This window comes from Prionailurus bengalensis, chromosome B2 (assembly GCF_016509475.1).
Source record: "Prionailurus bengalensis isolate Pbe53 chromosome B2, Fcat_Pben_1.1_paternal_pri, whole genome shotgun sequence".
Lineage (NCBI taxonomy): Eukaryota > Metazoa > Chordata > Mammalia > Carnivora > Felidae > Prionailurus > Prionailurus bengalensis.
Window position 1 is genome coordinate 79,594,116 of NC_057349.1, and position 22,293 is coordinate 79,616,408.

At 36.9% G+C, this 22,293-nt stretch overlaps 1 protein-coding gene across 1 annotated transcript in view; it reads right to left on the reverse strand.

The window, feature by feature from the left end:
• RNGTT (RNA guanylyltransferase and 5'-phosphatase) overlaps positions 1–22,293 on the reverse strand; it is a 326,083-nt gene that overhangs the window by 299,393 nt on the left and 4,397 nt on the right. The window contains exons 2-4 of the mRNA XM_043591917.1: positions 17,088–17,197; positions 11,346–11,449; positions 11,163–11,251 (exon numbers count right to left, since the gene is read on the reverse strand). Of these exons, the coding sequence (XP_043447852.1) occupies positions 11,163–11,251; positions 11,346–11,449; positions 17,088–17,197 (303 nt within the window). The remainder of the gene's footprint in view (positions 1–11,162; positions 11,252–11,345; positions 11,450–17,087; positions 17,198–22,293) is intronic.

Below are 22,293 nucleotides of genomic sequence, written 5' to 3' on the forward strand. Positions count from 1 at the left end.
CAAAACTGGAGGTATTGCACTTCCTGATTTCAAACTATACTACAAAACAGCAGTGATAAAAACAGTATGTACTGGCATAAAAAGAAACATATAAGCCAACAGAACATAACAGGTAACCTAGAATTCAACTTCGGCATATACGGTCAACTAATATTCGACAAGGGAAGCCAGAACACTCAATAGGGAAATGACAGTCTATTCAACAAATGGTGTTCATGCAGAAAATAAAACCAGACCCCTATCATACACCAGTCACAAAAATTAACTCCAAATGGATCAAAGACTTAAACATCAGACCCAATGCCATAAAACTCATAGAAGAAAACATAGGGAAGAAACTACTCAACATTGGTCTTGCCAATGATTTTTTGGATATGACACGAAAACCACAAATAACCAAAGCAAATGGAACTACATCAAACTTAAAAGTTTCTGCACAAAAGAAACAATAAAATGAAAAGGCAACCTACAGAATGGGAAAGAAATTTTGCAAACCATACATCAGATAACAGACTAATATCTAAAATATATAAAGAACTCATATAACTCATTAACAAAAAACAAGCCAATTAAAAATTGGGCATAGGATCTGAATAGACATTTTTCTATAGACATTCAAACGGCCAAGAGGTATATGAAAAGATGCTTAACATCAATAACCATCAGGGAAATGCAAATCAAAACCACAATGTTATCACCTCACACCTTTTAAATGGCTATCAAGAAAACAAGAGTAAGTATTGGCAAGGGTGTGAGGAAAGGGGGAACCCTCACACACTGTTGGTGGGAATATACATTGGTTCAAACACTATGGAAAACATTATGGAGGTTCTCCAAGAAATTAAATATAGATCTACCATATGATCCAGCAATTCCACTTCTGGGCATATACGTAAAGAAAATGAAAATAGGATATTGAAGAGATATATGCACTTCCATATTTATTGCATCATTATTCACAATAGCCAAGATATGGAACAATATAAGTGCCCATCAACAGATGAATGTATGAATAAAGAAGATGTGGGGTGTGTGGGTGGGTGTGAATGAAATATTTCCATTTCCAACAATAGAGATGGACTTGAGTATATTGTGCTAACAAGTGAGGTAAGTCAGACAGTAAAAGACAAGTATCGTACAATATTACTTATATGTGAAATCTAAAAAGGCCAGACTTATAAAAATAGAGAGTAAAATGGTGGTTACCAGAAAATGGGGGGTGAGGGGGGTGATACAGGACAGGGTTATTTAAGGATGCAAACTTGCAATGAGTAGCAAATAAGACCTGGAGATCTAATGCACAGTATAGCGAATACAGACAATACCATATTATGACCATCAAACTTGCAAAGAAACTACAATTTAAATTATTCCAACCACTAAAAAGAAAAAATAATTACATAATGTGATAGAGGTGTTAGTTATTGTTACAATGGCACTCACATTACAATGTATAAATACATCAAATTAACACATTACAAACCTTAAATTTACACAATGTCATATGTCAAATATATTTCAATTAAAACAAATTCTAAAAAATACAACCTATAATTATAGAAAATAGAAAGAGATTGTCTAATCTACAACTAAGAGTTGTAGAGAGGACGGACACAAATGTGCTGAACCTTGACTATAGGTTCATGGGTATCTACACCACTAAATTGTACATGCAGTTTATTAAAAACCTCAATAATGTTGATTGTTTTTAAAACTAGATGTTGAAGTGAGATGCTGATATAAGTCTGCAATTGGCATTAATTACATATTCTCAATATTAATGTTCATCAATGTGGCCTTGTTTTCAGCAATTGACTCTATCAAAAATGTTTTAACTTTAATACGTTTCTAAAGGTATACCAATGAAGTATCATTTTCATGTCATTTCTGTAACAGGGTAAGAGTTCTTTCCAAAAGAAGGTTTTTGCTACTTAAAAAAAAAAAATTAAAAACCCGTATCTTAGAGTTACCACCAACTAAACCAAATCACCTATTTCTACATTCATAGTAAATAATCATTAAAATTTAAAATAAAAACTTTAGCCAATGAACAACACTCAACTAACAAGGATACAAAGGAACTGCAGACAGGAGCAATCCGTGCAAATAAAAATATATATGAATCAAAACACTACATATGGCTAACTATAAATGAATCAGAATGGCTAAAACATGGAAAATAAGAAAGTAATACCAAATGCAGTTGGAGACAATGAAAGGGTCAACATTCCGAAGAAACTTGTGTACCATACTAGAGATTATAAGGGCAATGGAGAGATGGAGAGATACCAAAATTTTTTAGGCATGGCAATAAAATTATCATGTTTTAGAAAACACTCTCCGCGGGGCGCCTGGGTGGCGCAGTCGGTTAAGCGTCCGACTTCAGCCAGGTCACGATCTCGCGGCCCGTGAGTTCGAGCCCCGCGTCAGGCTCTGGGCTGATGGCTCAGAGTCTGGAACCTGTTTCTGATTCTGTGTCTCCCTCTCTCTCTGCCCCTCCCCTGCTCATGCTCTGTCTCTCTCTGTCCCAAAAATAAATAAAAAACGTTGAAAAAAAAATTTAAAAAAAAAAAAAAAAAAGAAAACACTCTCCAATGGCAGCTCAACAGAAGGACAACAATAAAAGCAAGAACAAAACTAAAGAAGCCATCTCAGTAATTTATGTGAGAGATAAGGGTCTAAACAACAAGGGTCATGGTGATGGGGATAATGAGAGAAGGTAGACTGAAGAGACACTTAAAGCAGAACCTCCAGGGGCACCTGGATGGCTCAGTCAGTTGAGTGTCTGACTTCAGCTCAGGTCATGAGTTCAAGCCCTGCACTGGGCTCTGTGCTGACAGCTCAGAGCCTGGAGCCTGCTTTGGATTCTGTGCCTCCCTCTCTCTACCCTTTCCCCGCTCATGCTCTGTCTCTCTCTCTGTCTCTCAAAGATGAATAAACATTTAAAAAAATTTTTAATAAAAAATAAAAACTTTAAAAAAAAACGGCAGAACCTCCAATCTGAGGGGTGAATGACAATCAACACAGAGAAAAGATGTAAAAGGAGTCTCTGGTTTGTGACGTGGGTGACTAATTGGGCAGTGGTACCAGTGACTAGGTTAGAACAAGGCAATGAGTACAGCTGGTGGTGAGGAGTTTAAGGTCCTTTTGGGACCTACAAGTATTTGGAAATGATGGCAAAGAGCTTCGCAGAGAGGTGTGGCTAGAATTACAGATTAAAGAATAACCAATAAACCAATAATCGATAATCAATAGTCAACTATGGAAGGGGTCTATGGTATAAATAAGATCACTAAGAATGGGTATGTAAAATAAGAGAAGAAAATTAATGAGATCTGAGAAGAACTAATAATCACTATTTGACTAAGAGTGCATTGGGGGGACTCCACATTGCAATGGCATGAATGGGAAAATATGGATTCAAATCAATCTTTCAAAAAATCAGGTGGGAAGTGGAAGGGGAAGGGTTTTCTTGAGGGGATGAGGTATCATTTAACATTAGAGCTTAGATATGTTTACAGGCTAAGAAGGACCTGCTTAAATCACAGAGGTTGACAATAATAGATAACAAAGATACAACTGAAATGAAGTTTCTGAAGAAAAGGGATTAAAAACAGAGATCAACCTTGAACAGAAAAAGACAGCCCTTAGAAATAAATGACTGTAATCATGAAACTCTACAAAGTCCATCATCTCCATTGCTTTTTAAGAAAAGGGATTTCAATGGGGCGCCTGGGTGGCTCAGTCGGTTAAGCGTCCGACTTCAACTCAGGTCACGATCTCGCGGTCTGTGAGTTCGAGCCCCACGTCGGGCTCTGGGCTGATGGCTCAGAGCCTGGAGCCTGCTTCCGATTCTTTGTCTCCCTCTCTCTCTGTCCCTCCCCCGTTCATGCTCTGTCTCTCTCTGTCTCAAAAATAAATAAACGTTAAAAAAAAAAAAAAAAAAAAAGGGGTTTCAAAAGTTACACAAAGTTAGCTGTACAGACTTTTCTGCCCAACATGAACCTAACCTAGCATGTACATTTTCTTTCTACTTCATATTTTAGACCAAAGTAAGCAAAAAATATTCTAACTTTAAATCTGTTTCTCACCTAAACCACTGTTTTTGCATCTAATTTTTACTCTAGCAACATAAAATATTTTTATGAATAGAAAATGAAAGGAAAATTGGCAATGACATGATTAAGTCATGAAATATAATTTTAAAAAGTACCATGGCTTTTAATATTCAAGATTCTTTGTTATGCAAACATATAAAGTTTTAGTCTTATTATACTTCAAAACATTAATAAATGACTTGAGTTTTTATTTTTTTTTAAGTTTGACAACTTCTTTTTTTTCATGTTTATTCATTTTTGAAGACAGAGAGAGACAGAGTGCAAGTGGGGAGGGGCAAAGAAAGAGAGAGAGACAGAATCTGAAGCCAGCTCCAGGCTCTGAGCTGTCAGCACAGAGCCTGATGTGGGGCTCAAACTCAAGAACTGAGAGATCATGACCCAAGCCAAAGTCAGATGCTTAACCAACTGAGCCACCCAAATGACTTGCCCCAAAATGACTTGAGTTTTAAAGTAAGATAATATTATAAAAACCTTCACCAAAGCAAATCTCTACAGAAAAATTTGGAAGATTATATATTTGATATAAAAAAATTCCATTAATTAAGTAGTATACTACAAGTTTAGAATGATAGATCTTCAGTGTTAAAAAAAAATTTTTTTTTTTTTCAGTTTTCCTCAGTTCATTATGAGAATGGGTCCACCTAGTGGCAAGTAAAGCAGAGTTCATATCTTAAGATTGGTTCACTATTAACGATTTCAAGTCAACTTATTCAAATTTGTTTTCATTTTCTAGGTAAGCTAATACAATGAAATAAATTTATATGACATGTCAAAAAATATTAACACTAACGTATGTATTACGGGAAAACCACAGTTCTTTAAAAATCAAATCAAGAAACAATCTCCCCAGCAAAAGGAGAGAAAGATGAGCTGTAACAATAGAAACATACATCCTGGATAAATAAATACAAATTAGGAAAGAAGGGGTGACTTATAAAGGGCAAGTGGCAACCTACCTTTTTAAATAAAGCCTGATTTCAATATACACAATTTCCTTTCTATCTCACTAGTCAGATAAATTAATTTTTAAGATCAAAAAACTTATCTGATCAATCTAAATTAGTGCTTCTTCCCAGAGGACATCTGGCAATGTCAGGAGACATTTTAATGGTCACAACTGGTAGGGTGCCACTAGCATCCAGTGGGTAGAGGCCAGGGATGCTGTTAAACCTACTACAAAGCACAAGAGAGCCTCCCAAAATAAAGAATTATCCACTCCAAAATGCCAGAAGCACTGAGGTTGAAACACCCTGATCTAAGTGAGCAACAAAGAGGAAAAGGAAACAAACAGTTATTAAGAACTTACTATGTACCATCTTAAATATCTTTTTTTTTTTTTTTAACGTTTTATTTTTGAGACAGAGAGAGACAGAGCATGAACGGGGGAGGGTCAGAGAGAGGGAGACACAGAATCTGAAACAGGCTCCAGGCTCAGAGCCGTCAGCACAGAGCGCGACGCGGGGCTCGAACTCACGGACCGCAAGATCATGACCTGAGCCAAAGTTGGCCGCTTAACCGACTGAGCCACCCAGACACCCCTTAAATATCTTTATTAAACCAAAAGTTTTTGGCCAAAATAAATGTATTCTACTCATGAAAATACACATTCACAAATCTGTTACAATATTTATAACTGGAAATACCTAATTACAGGCATTAATTATGTATCTATTATATATAATCAACCATTTAAGAAATCAGCTGTTTCCCTTTTAACACAAAACAGATTTTTTAGATTTCTCCAGTCCACAAAATTCTTACTGTCAGAATTATTTCTGTACATGCAAACAAATATGTACATGCAAACAAATGCATTATAGTTCCATAATCCCTTATTTGTAACTTTAATTTCATTAAAAAGCTCTAAAAAAAATTAAGGTTTTTGGTAAATCATTTTGGAGACAAAACCTGACCTGAACTGATGTGACATTACTTATAGTCTATTTTTCCCACTTAGCATCAATAGAATATTCATACATTTAACTGCAGAAATGTTAATGTGTTTAATTATGGAATGGTCTCTAACACCAAGAATATCTCTAAATACTATGTTCTAAATAGGAACCACTAAAAGGAACCAATCTCCTTAGAGAAATAACTGATTCCAGGTCTGGAAAACATCATGTGCCAGAAAACATGGAAACCATCAAAGACTAATGGATGATAACAAAAGAATACAGAAACCAACTTGAAAGGGCTCCCATTGTCCTAGGATGGAGCAATGCAGACATTAAGAATAATGTAGTTCAGTTTGGCTGAGCATCTGACTTCAGCTCAGATCACCATCTTCCAGTTCGTTAATTTGAGCCTCACATCGGGCTCTCTGCTGTCAGAGTACAGCCCACTTCAGATCCTCGGTCTCCCTCCCTCCCTCCTTTCCTCCTTCCCTTCCTCTTTCTCTCTCTGCCCCTCCCCCACTCATGCTCACTCTGGCTCTCTGAAATAAAACATTAAACAAAAAAGAATATTGACTGCAACAGATTTAAATATATCAACTATATAAAAATTATCTCAACAATACAAATGGATAATTTATTACAAGGTTCAACTTGTTTTCCTAAACCTGAGAGAGTTAGTTAATCTTTCTGGAACTATGACATCTGTTTCCAGATGTTAACACATTGCCCTCCTTTGAATTCTTTAAGTACAGTTAGCATTTACCCCTATGATAGCTTCTCTCAAATGCAGAAACAGTTGTCACTCAGATAAAAGCCTCAATACTCTTTTAGGCTATATCTTCTGGTTGTGCACCTAAATATAGGTGTATATATGTATACTCATTACATATATTTTTGTCAATGTGTAAATATATACACACATATCACAGTACTGTATGTCATATATTTCCATGTTATTGTTCTCCTGTTAAATAACAGTTCCATAGTGTATGACATAAATGCCTGCTTTTATCAGATATGTAAGCTGTTCTCAGGTTTTATTACAAATGAAGCTGTGATGGAGGAACCTGTGGCTCAGTCAGTTGGGCATTCAACTTCAGCTCAGGTCACGATCTCACAGTTCAGGAGCTCAAGCCCCACATCAGGCTCGCTGCTGTCAGCACAGAGCCTGCTTCAGATTCTCTGTCCCCCCTCTCTCTGCCCCTCCCCTGTTTACGCTCTCTCAAAAATAAATAAAACATTTTTTAAAAATTAAAGGGGCACCTGGGTGGTTCAGTCAGTTAAAAGTCCAACTTCGGCTCAGGTCATGATCTCACAGTTCGTGAGGAGCCCTGCGTAGGGCTCTGGGCTGACAGTCCAGAGCCTGGAGCCTACTTCGGTTTTTGTGTCTCCCTGTCTCTCTGCTTCACCCCAACTCATGCTGTCCCTCTATCTCTCAAAAACAAACAAACATTAATAAAAAAATTTTTTTAGTTAAGAAAAAAAACAAAGCTGTGATGAAATTCCTTTCACATAAATTTTTATGTCCATCTCTACTTCCTTAAAATGAATTCTTAGATGTAGTCTTGATGAGTCAAAAGTATCTAAACGCTTTTAAAGATCTTGAGAAATCCCACCAAATTGTCTCTACAGAGAAGCTGTATCAATAAACACTCTAATTAACCATGTATAAGTGCATCCAATGTATCCAATCCTTGACATTAAAATTTTTTAAATCTTTGCCAATGTAACAGCAGACGGTAACAACATATATTTTGTTTTGTAGCTTTTGTTAACAAATAAAAAATTTTTTTCATGTTTCTTGGCTATTTATATTTCATTTTTTGTAAGTTGCATTTCAATTGTTTTCCATATTTTTCCATTGAAGAATGACTCTTTTGCCCATTGGATTATAAAATCTCTTTGTACGTATTTTTTATCTGTCATATGCTTGAAATATTTTTTCAAACTTATCAAATAATCTTTTTGCTCTGTTTCCGTTCCGTTTGGTAGTACAGGAATTCTTGTTCATTTTCATGAGTTAATCTAGAAAACAGGGTAGCAACTAACTAGAGATTTGAACTTTGAGGTCAAAAACTGGATTAAAAACCTGGCTTAAATATTTACTAGATGTGTGACCATGGGCAAGCTACTTAATTTCGCTGAGACTTACTAGTTTCCTTAGCTGTAAAATGGGGATACCACCACATACTACATAGTTGTTATAAGGATTACATTCATTCACTTCATTCATTCATTTAAAGTTTCCCATCATGTCTGCCAGGCAAAGAATAAACATTCATTTATAGCAGCAGTTACTATTATTACTAATAAATGACACACTTTAATTCTTGACAGCAGCTCTCAAATTTAAGTGTGCATTAAAAAAATCACCTAGGGGGCACCTGGATGGCTCAGTCGGTTGAGTGTCCAACTTTGGCTCAGGTCATGACCTCATGGCTTGTAGGTTTGAGTCAGGCTGTACTGACAGCTTAGAGCCTGGAGCCTGCTTCAGATTCTGTGTCCCTCTCTCGCTCTGCCCCTCCCTCGCTCATTCTCTCTCTCTCTCTCTCTCAAGAATTAAAAAAAAAAACAAAACTGGATTCCTAGGCTTCAGCCCCAGAGTTTTTGATTATGTAAGTCCAGGATGAGGCCCTAAAACTATTTTTTAAACAAACATTTCTAATAAACATCCTCAGGTAATTCTGATGCAAACAGTCCACGCACACTCCTAAAAAATATTTATGGATTCTCCCTTTGATGATATACTTGGAATATCCTACCTTACTCTGGAAATAAATAAATGCTGACCTGTATTTTCTCCTATCTTCTTACAAGTCCTTTTAAAAGTATTTAATTCATCTAAAATATATGTTATTCTATACTGGGCTAATTTTCTCAACACCATTTGTTGAATAATCACACCTTCCCCCTATGATTTAAAAAACATCTCCTCGGGGCGCCTGGGTGGCTCAGTCAGTTAGGCGGCCGACTTCAGCCCAGGTCATGATCTCGCGGTCCGTGAGTTTGAGCCCCGCGTCGGGTGCTGACAGCTCAGAGCCTGGAGCCTGTTTCAGATTCTGTGTCTCCCTCTCTCTGACCCTCCCCCGTTCATGCCTTGTCTCTCTCTGTCTCAAAAATAAATAAACACTAAAAAAAAAAAAAAAAAAAAAAATCTCCTCTACCACCAGGGAACTTCTGTAGTTTCCACTGCTTTACCCTATGCTTTAATAACTGGTAAGGACAATCCCCTCATTACTTTTGTTTCTCAAAATTTTCTTGCTCATAATATTGCCTGTTTGATTTGCCAAACAAGTTTTCTCCATGCTCAATGTATGTTGTCTTCCATGGCAACAGTAAATTTTACAAACAGAAAAAATTCATAGTAATTCTTCCAAAGTCTCTCTGGGATTAGAATTACATTAAAAATTGGAATTAGCGGAGACAAATGTCTATTTCTTCAGGTCTTTTAATATCCAGGTATATTTCCTTCATAAAGACCTCCTACACTTCTCAATAACTTTATTCTTTGGTATCTCATACTTCCATTACAGAAAAGAGAAGTGGTTTAGAGTGTGAAATTACAACTCAGATTGCTTAGGATATGATCTAAGCTGTAACCATTACTAGCTGTGTGAATGACCTTGAGCAAGTCACTTAATCTTTCCAAGCCTGTTTCTCATCATAAAATGGAGGTGACAATAATGTCTACTCAATAGGATTACTGTGAAAAGAAAAGGAGATAATGTATGTAAAATGGTTTACAGGGTGACCAGCCGAAAATAAATGTTCAATAAATGTCAACCACTATTACTAATAAGACCATTCTCTAATTTTATTTTTAAAAATGTTTATTTCTGAGAGAGAAAGAGAACACACAAGCGAGGGAGGGGCAGGGAGAGAGACGGAGACAGAGGAGTGAAGCAGGCTCCACACTGAGAGGACAGAGCCCAATGCAGGGCTTGAATTCATGAACCATGAGAACATGACCTGAGCCAACGTCAGATCCTTCACCAACTGAGCCACCTGGATGCCCCTCTAATTTTACTTCCTATTTGCTGTTTATTTGCAAGAAAGTTGATGCTTTCTTATTTATCTGTGTCCAAATATACCCCCTGAACTTTCTTACCAGTCCTAGTAGTTTTTCAGTTAATACCCTGAATAGGGAAAACACTAGCTGCTTACAACTTCAAAAAGGAGAAATCGCAAAAGAAAATATATTAACAACAAAAAAGTTTTAAAATATTACTTGAAAATTAAAAGGCAAATGAATTGGAAAAATTTTCCAATAGAACATATACAAAGTTAATTTACGGCATTTAGATATCAGGAGATAAAATTATTCAATAAGCTGTGCTAAAACAAAGAATTGGTTATACAGAAAATATTTAAATTAGATCAATTCAGACCATATGACAATATAAATACCAGAAAGAACAAAGATTCAAAGCTAAAAATCAAACCTTAAAAATTCTAGAAGCCATTCCTAGTAGTACTGTTTAAAACAGGGGGGGAGAAAAACTGAAAATAAACCAAATGTCATTTTAAGTAACTGTCTTTTTTTTTCTTATTTAATACATTTGTTTATTGCCTGCCTTCCACCTCTCCTCCCCTTTTCCACCCCCCCACACTAAAATATAAGCTCCAGAAGAGCAGAGACTTTCTTTTCTTCACTAATATGTTCCAAGAGCCTACATCTTGCAAAGAGTAGCAAACAATAAATATCTGCTGAAATGACTGTCCATCAACAGAATGGATAAATGGTAGTGTATTCATGATGGCATGTTATACGGCAGCAAAAATGAACCGCAGTTACATACATCATCATGGATTAGTCTCAGAAATACAATACTGAATGGGAAAAGAAAGTTTCACAATACACAGTATAAAATGCAATCTTATAAAAAGCAACTATGTAGTGTTTAAGGGAAACTTTCCCAATAGTATACCCGAAGAGGGGCACTTAGGGTTTTATCTTGAAAAATATAAAAATTACAAAAATGTATTTCATAGTTTACAAAAGTTAGTCTACTACTTTAATAAATACTTCCTTGCGATTACTTAAAAAAGAAAACAAAAAAACTTCCATATCACCTCACCTGCAAAAAAGAAAATGGAAACTCAATCACAAAATAAAATATTCAAACAGTGGTAAAGCCAAACATACCTATAAGTTCAGGTGGGTTTCTTTCATTAAACCGCTCACACAGACGAATAAATGTCTCGGTATTCTCAGTTGTAGGGCACTCACCATGTCTAGTAATATGGAAACATTTTTTTTTTTTTTGAAAAAGAAATTGAAATTTCAGCAAAAGGTTTCAATATTATACAAATTTAATACATGACTTACCCTTTACACTGAAGTTTTATATATTTGATTCCTTCTTTTTCTATGTCATTTCTGTCATAGAATCTTGAAGTGTTTGTCAGGTCCACTAACAAGCCCATTTTAACCTTAAAAAAAAAGAAAAGAAAAGAAAAAGGGCAGATTTACTAGTAACTGAATTTGTTCCAAAACAAACTGACTAAATGGCAATACTCCAGTTTCATCCATCTATATTGAGGGAGATTTTAGTTCTGCCAATGAACTACTGACAACAAAAGCATCACTCACTTAAGTCTTATTCAAGGCACTAGAAGTTAGCAGGCACTAAGTGAAATAAATTAACCCCCAAACTAACGATGGAACAAGAACATAAACAAAACCTACTCCATTTCAACATCATAAAAGTCTACCTAAAAAAAAAAAACCAACATGGATATCATTTTCTGCATCTCCCACTCCACCTATAATTTATTAGACAAGATGATAAAACAGGAAAGGCCTCCATCTAAAAGGTACCCCACTCAAGCTGCAGGCACACATCAACCCAGCATTCCAAGCAGCTATCACAACATCACATGCTAGGTAGTTAAATGCTAAAGTGAGTACTAGATAAGGCAAAAAAGTGTGTACAGTCAAAATTCTCTTGTAAATCCCTTAAATAATCAATGAAGAACAGGGTTCATGGCCATAATTGTGCAATTCACTGAAGACTTAATCCCATCTCTCAGCAGTTTTTCTTCCTGCATTGGAACAAAAATCATTATTTCTTCTGTTCAGCACTAAGTTGGCTTATGATCAGGGGCCAACTGGTTTAAAAAATAATTAACAACTAGAATCACATTCAGACTAGTAAAATAGTCTCACTGAGAAATGCACACCTGAGGAGCGCCTAGGTGGCTTCAGTTCAGGTCATGATCTTGAGATCCGTGGGTCTGAGCCCTGCGTCAGGCTCTGTGCTGACAGCTCAGAGCCTGGAGCCTGCTTCTAATTCTGTGTCTCCCTCTCTCTCTGCCCATCCCCTGCTCATGCTCTGTCTCTCTCACTCTCAAAAATGAATAAATGTTAAAAAAAATTTTTTTTGAAAAGAAATGCACACCTGAACTGAGCCAAGTAAAAGAAGAGTTAATTCATACATCTTCCACCTCATTCTGAAGTATATACTCTCTGGGAAGAATGGCAAGAGAAATAATCCATACTTCTTAAACTGTGATTTTTCTCACTTTCATTGCTATTGCTTTTATTGAGTACCTATTATTGGATGTGCCTAAAGGACACAGGAATACATAATTTGACTCCATTATTAGAGAGCAAAAAAATGGCAAAAATGTTTATATTTCATATACAACAAAACTGACAAAACTGTGTTTCTAAAATATTAGCTACCATAATGTACTCCACTGATGTCTCCAGATTCCTTAGTTCAAATGCAGATGAGAGATAGGTCTACCCATCAGATGAGCTCTTCCTTATAGAAGTGTATTTTTGATGGCAATTTCTACAATCTGCCCCACCTGGGCCTACTACTCTTCCCACATACCTTCTGCAGTGATCTTAATTCCTTCAGAGGACATGTATTGTCAAACACAAACATTTAGAGCTTATTAATACAGCTGCTCAGTGAGTGAGAATTAGAACCCGTGTTGTGTGTCTACAGGTCCAAAACAACAAATGGATGAAAAGTGGTGATAAGCAAGAAAATATGAGTTTTCTAAATACACAGGAATAGTTTAGCCAGGGAAACTGAGAAACTGTACTATAGGACTTAATTGCCCAGAACCCCATATATATGTACATGTGTGTATGTGATATGTCTGTGTGGATAACATATTTGTGTGTGAATCTGTTTGCATACACATACATACATACATATATTACATATACATATTTATTTTTCATAATAATCCCAATCCATGAAGTAAGCATATTAACAGTATCTATCTCATAGAATTCTTGTGAGATTTAAATGAAGTCCTTCCTCCGTGCCAAACACTATTCTACATGCTTTCTATGCACGAATTTTATTACCTTATTTACAGATGAGGAAACTGAAAACAGGAAGAGATACGTAACGTGCCCACAAAGTTGTAAGGGGCAAACTGGAAATCAAAGCCAGGCTATGTGGCTTCTAAACTCAAACTATAATTTTCAATATGATTACTGATAATGAAAATAAAAATTAAAAGTTTACAAGCTAAAATAAAAAAACATTAACATATAAAGACTCAAAACTACACCAAGAAAAGGGATAAGAGGTTTTCAAATCTAAATGGCAATTTTTCTAACTCATGATAGAAGCCTTGCACATAATGCAGGGCACCTGGGTAGCTCAGTCAGTTAACCATCTTCAGTTCAGTTCATGATCTCAGTTTCTTGAGTTTGAGCCCCACATCAGGCTCTCTCCTGTCAGCACAGCACCTGCTTTGAATCCTCTCTCTCTCTTTCTCAAATAAACATACAAAAAAAAAAAAAAAAGACTTGCACATAATGGGTACTAATATTTGCTGAATGTACTAGAATGGAAGAGTACAAAGATTAGTATTAAAGGCTGAATTATGTCCCCTGAAAAGATATGTTCAAGTCCTAACTCCTAGAACCTGTGAAGGTGACCTTATTTGGAAACAGGGCTATAGGATCATTACAAATACACTCAAGTTAAGATGTGGTCATACTGGATTAGGGTGTCTTTAAAAGACAGAAATTTGGACAGACACACACAGGAAGAATGGTAACAAGAGAGACAACCCACAGAGCTCATGCTAAGGAATGCCAAGGATCACAGGCAATCACGAGAAGCTAGGAGAAAAGGACGGAAAAGATTCTCCCTCCAAGCCTCCAGAAGGAGCAAAACTTTGCAACACCTTGATTTAGAATTTCTGGTGTCCAGAACTGTGAGAGAATAAATGTTTTAAACCACCCAGTTTGTGGTAATTTGTTACAGAAGTCCTAGGAAACTAATCAGCATTATGTCTGAATAATGTAAAAATTATAATGTTTCATTTAGAAAAATAGTTTGGCACTTATTGTAAAACTAGCCATGCACTCAGCAATCATACTCTTGAGTATTTATTCCAGGAAAACAAAAAACTACTGTTCACACAAACACCTGTGCATGAATGTTCACAAGAGCTTTATGTGCAATACCCCACACCTGGAAATAATTCAAATTGGTTAAATGGTTATTTAACCACTCAATGTGAGAGGAGTTAAATAAACCTGATGATACATCCATACAACTGACTACTACTCAACAATAAAAAATAAAAAGGAACAAACTTTTTTTTATATAATTTATTGTCAAGTTAACTAACATACAGTGTATACAGTGCAAATTCCCATGATTCATCACTTACATACAACAGACAGTGCTCATCCCAACAAGTGCCCTCCTTAATGCCCATCACCCATTTACCTCCCCCTACCCCCACCTACCTCCCCCTTCAGCAACCCTCAGTTTGTTCTCTGTATTTAAGAGTCTCTTATGGTTTGCCTCCCTCTCAGTTTGAAACTATTTTTTCCCCTTCCCTTCCCCCATGGTCCTCTGTTAAGCTTCTCAAATTCCACATATGAATGATAACATATCTTATCTTTCTCTGACTGACTTATTTCACTTAGCATAATACCCTCCAGTTCCATCCATGCTATTGCAAATGGCAAGATTTCATTCTTTCTCATTGCCAGGTAGTATTCCATCGTATATATAAAACAACATCTTCTTTACCCATTCATCAGTTGATGGATATTTGTGCTCTTTCCATAATTTGGCTATTGTTGATAGCGCCGCTGTAAACACTGGGGTACATGTGCACCCCTATGAATCAGCACTCCTGTATATTTTGGATAAATTCCTAGCAGTGCTATTGCTAGGTCACAGGGTAATTCTATTTTTAATTTTTTTGAGGAACCTCCACACTGTTTTCCAGAGCAGCTACATCAGTTTGCATTCTCACCAAAAGTGCAAGAAGGTTCCCGTTTCTCCACATCCGTGCCAACATCTGTTGTTTCCTGAGTTGTTAATTTTAGCCACTTTGACCAGTGTGAGGTGGTATCTCAATGTAGTTTTTTTGTTGTTGTTTTCTCTAAATGTTTATTCATTCGGGGGCAGAGAGACAGGAAGACAGAATCTGAAGCAGGCTCCAGGCTCCCAGCTGTGAGCACAGAGTCTGACTTAGGGCTTGAACTCCTGAACCGTGAGATCATGACCTGAGCGAAAGTCGGACACTTAACCAACTGAACCACCCAGAAGCCCCTCAATGTGGTTTTGATTTGTATTTCCATGATAATGAGTGATGTTAAGCATCTTTTCATGTGTCTGTTTGCCATCTGAATGTCTTCTATGGAAAAGTGTCTATTCATGTCTTCTGCCCATTTCTTCAATGGATTGTTTTTCGGGTGTTGAGTTTGTTAAGTACTTTATAGATTTTGAATACTATCCCTTTATCCAATAGGTCATCTGCAAATATCTTCTCCCCTTCCGTCAGTTGCCTTTTAGTTTTGTTGACTGTTTCCTTTGCAGTGCAGAAGGTTTTTACTTTGATGAGGTCCCAATAGTTCATTTTTGCTTTTATTTCCCCCGCCTTCAGAAACGTCAAATAAGAAGTTGCTGCGGTTGAGGTCAAAGAGGTTGTTCCTGGTTTCTACTCCAGGATTTTGATGGCTTCCCATCACATTTAGGTCTTTCATCCATTTTGAGTTTATTTTTGTGCATGGTGTAAGAAAGTGGTCCAGTTTCATTGTTCTGCATGTTGCTGTCCAGTTCTCCCAGCACCATTTGCTAAAGAGACTGTCTTTTTTCTATTGGATACTCTTTCCTGCTTTGTCAAAGATTAGTTGGCCATACATTTGTGGGTCCAATTCTGGGTTCTCTATTCTATTCCATTGGTCTAGGTGTCTGTTTTTGTGCAAATACAACACTGTCTTGATGATTACAGATTTGTAGCAGAGGCTAAAGTCCGGGATTGTGATGCCTCTCACTTTGGTTTTCTTTTTCAATATTACTTTGGCTATTTGGGGTCTTTTGTGGTTCCATACAAATTTTAGGGTTGTCCGTTCCAGCTCTGAGAAGAATGCTGGTATAATTTTGATTGGGATTGCACTGAATGTGTAGACTGCTTTGGGTAGTATCAACATTTTTACAATATTTCTTCTTCCAATCCATGAGCATGGAATGTTTTTAAAAGGAACAAACTTTTTGTTGAAACTTGGATGGACTTCCAGGGCATTACACTTAGTGAAAAAAGCAAATCCCAGAAGGCCATATACTGTTTTATTCCATTTATACAACATTCTCAAAATGACAAAACTACAGAGATGGAAAACAGATTAGCAGTTTTCAGTGTACAGGGATGGGAGGGGAGGAGTCTGACTATAACGGGGGTGGCAGAGGGAGTTCCTTCGTGGAGATGAAACAGTCCTGTAACCAACACCAGGAATCTATACATTGGATCAAACCACAGAGAACTATACACACATACCCACAAATGAATGCACGTAAAAACTGGTAAAAACTAAATAAGATCTGTAATCTATTCAAAAATACTGTAATGTACAAAGGTCAATTTCCTGCTTTTAATATTGTACTACAATAATATAAGATGTCACCATTGGGAAAAGCTGGGAGGAGGGTTGACAGAACTCTATGTACAAGTTTTGCAACTTCCTTTTAGTCAATGAATTATTTCAAAATAAAAAGGTTTTTTAAAAGCCACCTGAAGAACAAGAAAGGGATAAAGTATACTAAATCAATATCAAAAATGTTTTGTTTCTTACCTTCAGACTCTTTAGATAATTTGAGAGCATACTGGGATGGAACCGATTTTCTTCAGCAACTTGACTATCATATCTTGGTCCTAACATTGTCTTCAGAGGTAAGAATCTTCCTAAACAACATTAAGATGGGTAACAATTTTCATTAAAGAAAATGTTCCAAGTTGAAACTATAATTAGCAATTCTCAAATCACTTTCTTAAAATGTTTTAAATAGAACTGTTCATGAAGTATTCTCAATCTAAACTACACCTTTTAAAAGTACCACCTTAGAATTTTTAAATAAATTCCAGAAATTGACAATCAAATATAATAGCAAAAGAATAATTACCAGTGAATGGAACTTCCAAAAAGACTCTTAAGTTTGGGGAACAGGGTGGGATGCAGGAAGTATGGACAAAATAGGTGCAGGGGCTTAAGGAGTACAAACTTTCACTAATAAAATAAGTCACAGGGATGAAATGAACAGCATAGGAAATAGAGTCAATAATATCGTAACAACACTGTATGGTGACAGAAGGTAACGACACATCATGGTAAGCACTGGATAATGTACAGAATTGTCCAATTACTGTCGTACACCTGAAACTAATATAACATTCTATGTCAACTATAGCTGATTATAAAATTTTTTAAAGTAAAAATAATAAAAAATTAAAAAGCATTGGGTAATAGTTTTTTTAAAAAAGACTAAGGTTTTAAACTACTACATTAAAAAGTTACTGCCTTAAAGTTCTTAAAGATAATACAGGAAAATTGATAATGGAGTGAATTAAATCAGTTCTTTAAAATTCTTAATTTTACTTTTTTACTATGAACCTTCTCCATCTTATGCACTTTATCCTGCATTCCAGCATAGGGATCATGCTGACAAGCATATCAACCAAAATCACCTTTCATTTAAAAATTTTTTTTCAACGTTTATTTATTTTTGGGACAGAGAGAGACAGAGCATGAACAGGGGAGGGGCAGAGAGAGAGGGAGACACAGAATCGGAAAACAGGCTCCAGGCTCCGAGCCATCAGCCCAGAGCCTGACGCGGGGCTCGAACTCACGGACCGCGAGATCGTGACCTGGCTGAAGTCGGACGCTTAACCGACTGCGCCACCCAGGCGCCCCCAAAATCACCTTTCAAACAACTATTATCAGTGATCATAATTTCAGCAAGATTAACTGACCTCTTTGACCTTTTTTTTCCTGAATCATAAAAGTAGCCACCTCATATAATCAATTTTAAAATCAATTATTTTAACTGATTTATATCTTAAAACACAATATCCATAAGAATAAATATCTACCTAAAATAACCTCAATAAAATCTTAACATCTGATCAGAGGTTTTAACCTAAATCTCATAAAAACATAATTTTTAAAATTTTTATTTTCTACAAAACTACTCAAGATCACCAATAATTTCTACACTGCAAAATCCAATTGTCAATTCTCAGTTCTCAAAGAACTGGTCACTGCTCAATTCAAGACCACTTTTTAAATTCAATTTAATTTTTAATTCTTGAATCACGTTTTCACTTGGCTTTCAGGATACTACATATTTCTGGTTTTCCTCCTATATCTCTGGCCTCTACTTCTTAACCTCCTTTACTAGCTCCCCCTAACTCCCTGACCCCTCAATGTTTTGTCCCAGGGCTCTGTCCTCATACCTTTCTATCGACATTCATTCACCTGGTGTCTCATCTGGTCTCACAGCTTTAAAAGCCATCAATGTGCTGCTGACTTAACAATGTGTATCTCCAGTCTAAACCTCTCCCTGAACTCTAGGCTCAGATATCAAACTGCCTACCTGACTTAATCTCCACTTGATGTCAAAATATGTCTCAGACCTCATTTCCAAACCTGAGTTCTCAATATTCCAACTCCAAAAGCTGCTCCTCTCATGGTCTTCCCCATCTCAGCAAATGGTTAACATTATTTTTTTAGTAGCTCAGGCCAAACCGTTTAGAGTTATCCTTGACCCCTCTCTTTTTCTCATACCCCATGTCCAATCCATCAGCAAATCCTCTCGGATCTATCTTCAAAATATATCCAGAATCTGATCACTTTTCACTTCTCACCACCTCTACCATCATCTCATCTAAATTCTTATACTTCATTTAGCTTATTTAACAAATAGTTAATAAGTACTTATTATGTACCAGGCATTGTTCTAGGTACATGGAATACATTAGTGAAAAGAAAAAAAAAAAAAAAACAGATAAAAATCCCTGCCCTCACAGAGCTTGTATTCTATTGGGGAAAAAAATGAACTATAAACAAGAAACATAACAAATAAGGAAATAATATGATATGTTAGAAGATTCATCCCATTAGACCCTCTCTCCTCCTCACTGCTGTCTCAGAAGTCTGATCCTGTTTCCATCAGCTCCTCCAGGCTTCACTTCTTATCAACGTCAGAGTCCACAGCTGATCATCATAATCAGTCCCTTCTAAACACCCTTAACCTCCTTCCTCCTCCCGCAGCACTAGACCACATTCACCTGAGAAAAACCCAGACCTCAACAAACTCAACCACCTGACTTCTTTGGCCCTACACCTGTGCAGCTCAGGGCTCCCAGAGAAAATCTCACAGCACAGCAGATAGGTGACACCATCAACCATAATCACCAATCTCAAAGGCAATCCTACCACAGGCCACCACCTTCCGTGACAAATATTTCACATACTCCTCATTCATAAAATATAGCAAGCTTCCCCATCCCCTTTTCAACTGACAGCTTTATGCTACACCTCAGTGAAAAGGTAAAAAGAAACAGAAATAATAATATAAGCTAACTTTGCATGCTCACCACATATCAAGCACCATTTAAAACATTTTACACAAATTCATTTACTCCTAACAAAAAAGTAAGTGCTGTTATTATCCCCATTTTACAAGTGAGAAAATCAAAGCAAGAGAGATTAACTTGCCCACATGTCACACTTTATTCTAATAAATGGGGAAAAGGAGGGATTCAAACTCAGGTGATACAGATGTTAACTATTCAACAATGCCTCTCCACCATCAGACAAAAACTTGTCTCACCTTTGCGGTTAATCTACAAACCTTTCTGTATCTCAATTCATCTTCTCTTTCATCTCCCATCCTTCCCCCATTAAAGGCAATCCCGTCCCCTCTGCTCTGGATTCCCTTCTGTGTTCCCTCCCCAAGGACCATGAATCAACTCTTCCTCCCCTCCATGTTGTTACCAACTTTTCCAGTATCTTAGCATCTCAGCAGCATCTCATATATTTGACAACTCCTTCCTTCTCAAAAAATTCTCTTGGCTTCCATGGCAATCCATGGTTGGATTACACCATCCCCAATTTCTGGCTACTCCTTCTCAATTCCTACATTCTCTCTTTTTTCCTCTACCAGACTTCAAAATTCTGGATTTCTGTGGATTCTGTCCTAGACCTTCTCCATTTTCTCTATTCTCTCTAGAAGGTCTTATCCACTGCCATGGCAGAAACAATGCTATCTGTTGACCAAATTTTTTATTTTCCTCTTCCAGGGCACATGGAAAGACTACATTTCTCAGCTTCTCTTGTCGTTAGGTTAGGTCCACGTGACTGGATTCTAGCCAGTGGGATATCAGCAGGGATTAAACATACTACCAAGGCTGGCCACAAAACCCCCCGAGAGATCATTCATTCCTGCTCTTCCTCTTCTATGACAACCTTAGAGGTCGCACATTTAAAAGGATGGCAGCACAAGATGTAAAGAGCCCAGAGGTTCACCACATGGAGAATTACCTACAAAAGCTAAGCTGACAATGCATTGAGATATGAATGAGAAATAAACATGTTTTGATTGAAACCCCTGAATTTGGGAAGTTGTCTGCTAAAGAAACTAGCATTACTTATTTTGATTAATCAACTACCATGTCTTTAAATACTGTCTTTATTTGATGATTGTTAAATGTGTATCTCCAACTCAAACTTGTTTGAATTCCAAACTATACATCCAACTGTATACTCAACATCTCTTCCTGAGTAATCAGCACCTTAAGAATACCTCTTCCAGGGGCACCTGGGTGGCTCAGTCGGTTGACCGTCTGACTTCGGCTCAGGTCATGATCTCACAGCTTGTGAGTTCGAGCCCCGCGTCGGTCTCTGTGCTGACAGCTCAGTGCCTGGAGTCTGCTTCTGCTTCTGTGTCTCCATCTCTTTCTGCCCCTAACCCACTCGCATTCTGTCTCTGTCTCTCTCAAAAATAAATAAACATTTAAAAAAAATTTTTTTTCTAAAAAGAATACCTCTTCCAACCCACTTCTCCCCAGTAAGCCCTAATGATACCAATCATCCTACTGCATAAGCCAGGAACTTAGGACTCATTTTTAACTCTTTCCCTCATTCTATATCCAAGTTCTGTCCATTTTCCCTCTTTAACATCTATCAAATCAGCCTACCACTCTTCAACTCTACTTTTAAACCATCACCATTGTCTTTCACCTGGACTATCACAACAAATTCCTAACTAGTCTCCCTACTTCCATTTTTATCTCTTTCACTTCATTAAGCATAGAGCAATCAAAGTAAATTTTTTTTTCCAAGTAAACTCTACACCCAATGTGGGGCTCAAACTCACGACCTGGAGATCAAGAGTCACATGTTCTACGGACTGAGCCACCAAGGTGTCCCTATTCAAAGCAAGTTTTTTTCTTTTTTTTTTAGTTTTGACAAGTTTTTTTTTAATTTATTAGTTTATTAGTTTATTTATTTACTTTGACAGAAAGAGAGAGTGTGATTGGGGGAGAGAGAGAGAGAGAGAGAGAGAGAGAGAAAGAGAGAGAATCCCAAGCGGGCTCTATGCTGACAGCGGCACTCAAACCCACAAACCATGAGATCATAACCTGAGCCGAAATTAAGAGTCAGACACTTAACCAACTGAGCCACCCAGGCACCCCCAAAGCAAGCTTTTTAGGGCGCCTGCCTGGCTCAGTCCACAGAGCACGTGACTCCTGATCTTGGGGTTATGAGTTCAAGGCTCACACTGGCATGGAGCTTACTTTAAAAAAAAAAAAACAGTAAGCTTCTTAAAATTGATGTCAAATCACCTCATTCCAGTGCTTTAAAAACTGCAATAGTTTGCCAGTGCAATTTAAAAGCATATAAATATTAAAATTCCTTATCACACCCTATTAGCATGTATGATCTGGCTCATACTCTCCAACCTCATATCTTCACTTTCAGTCTGAGATCTCTCCTATCA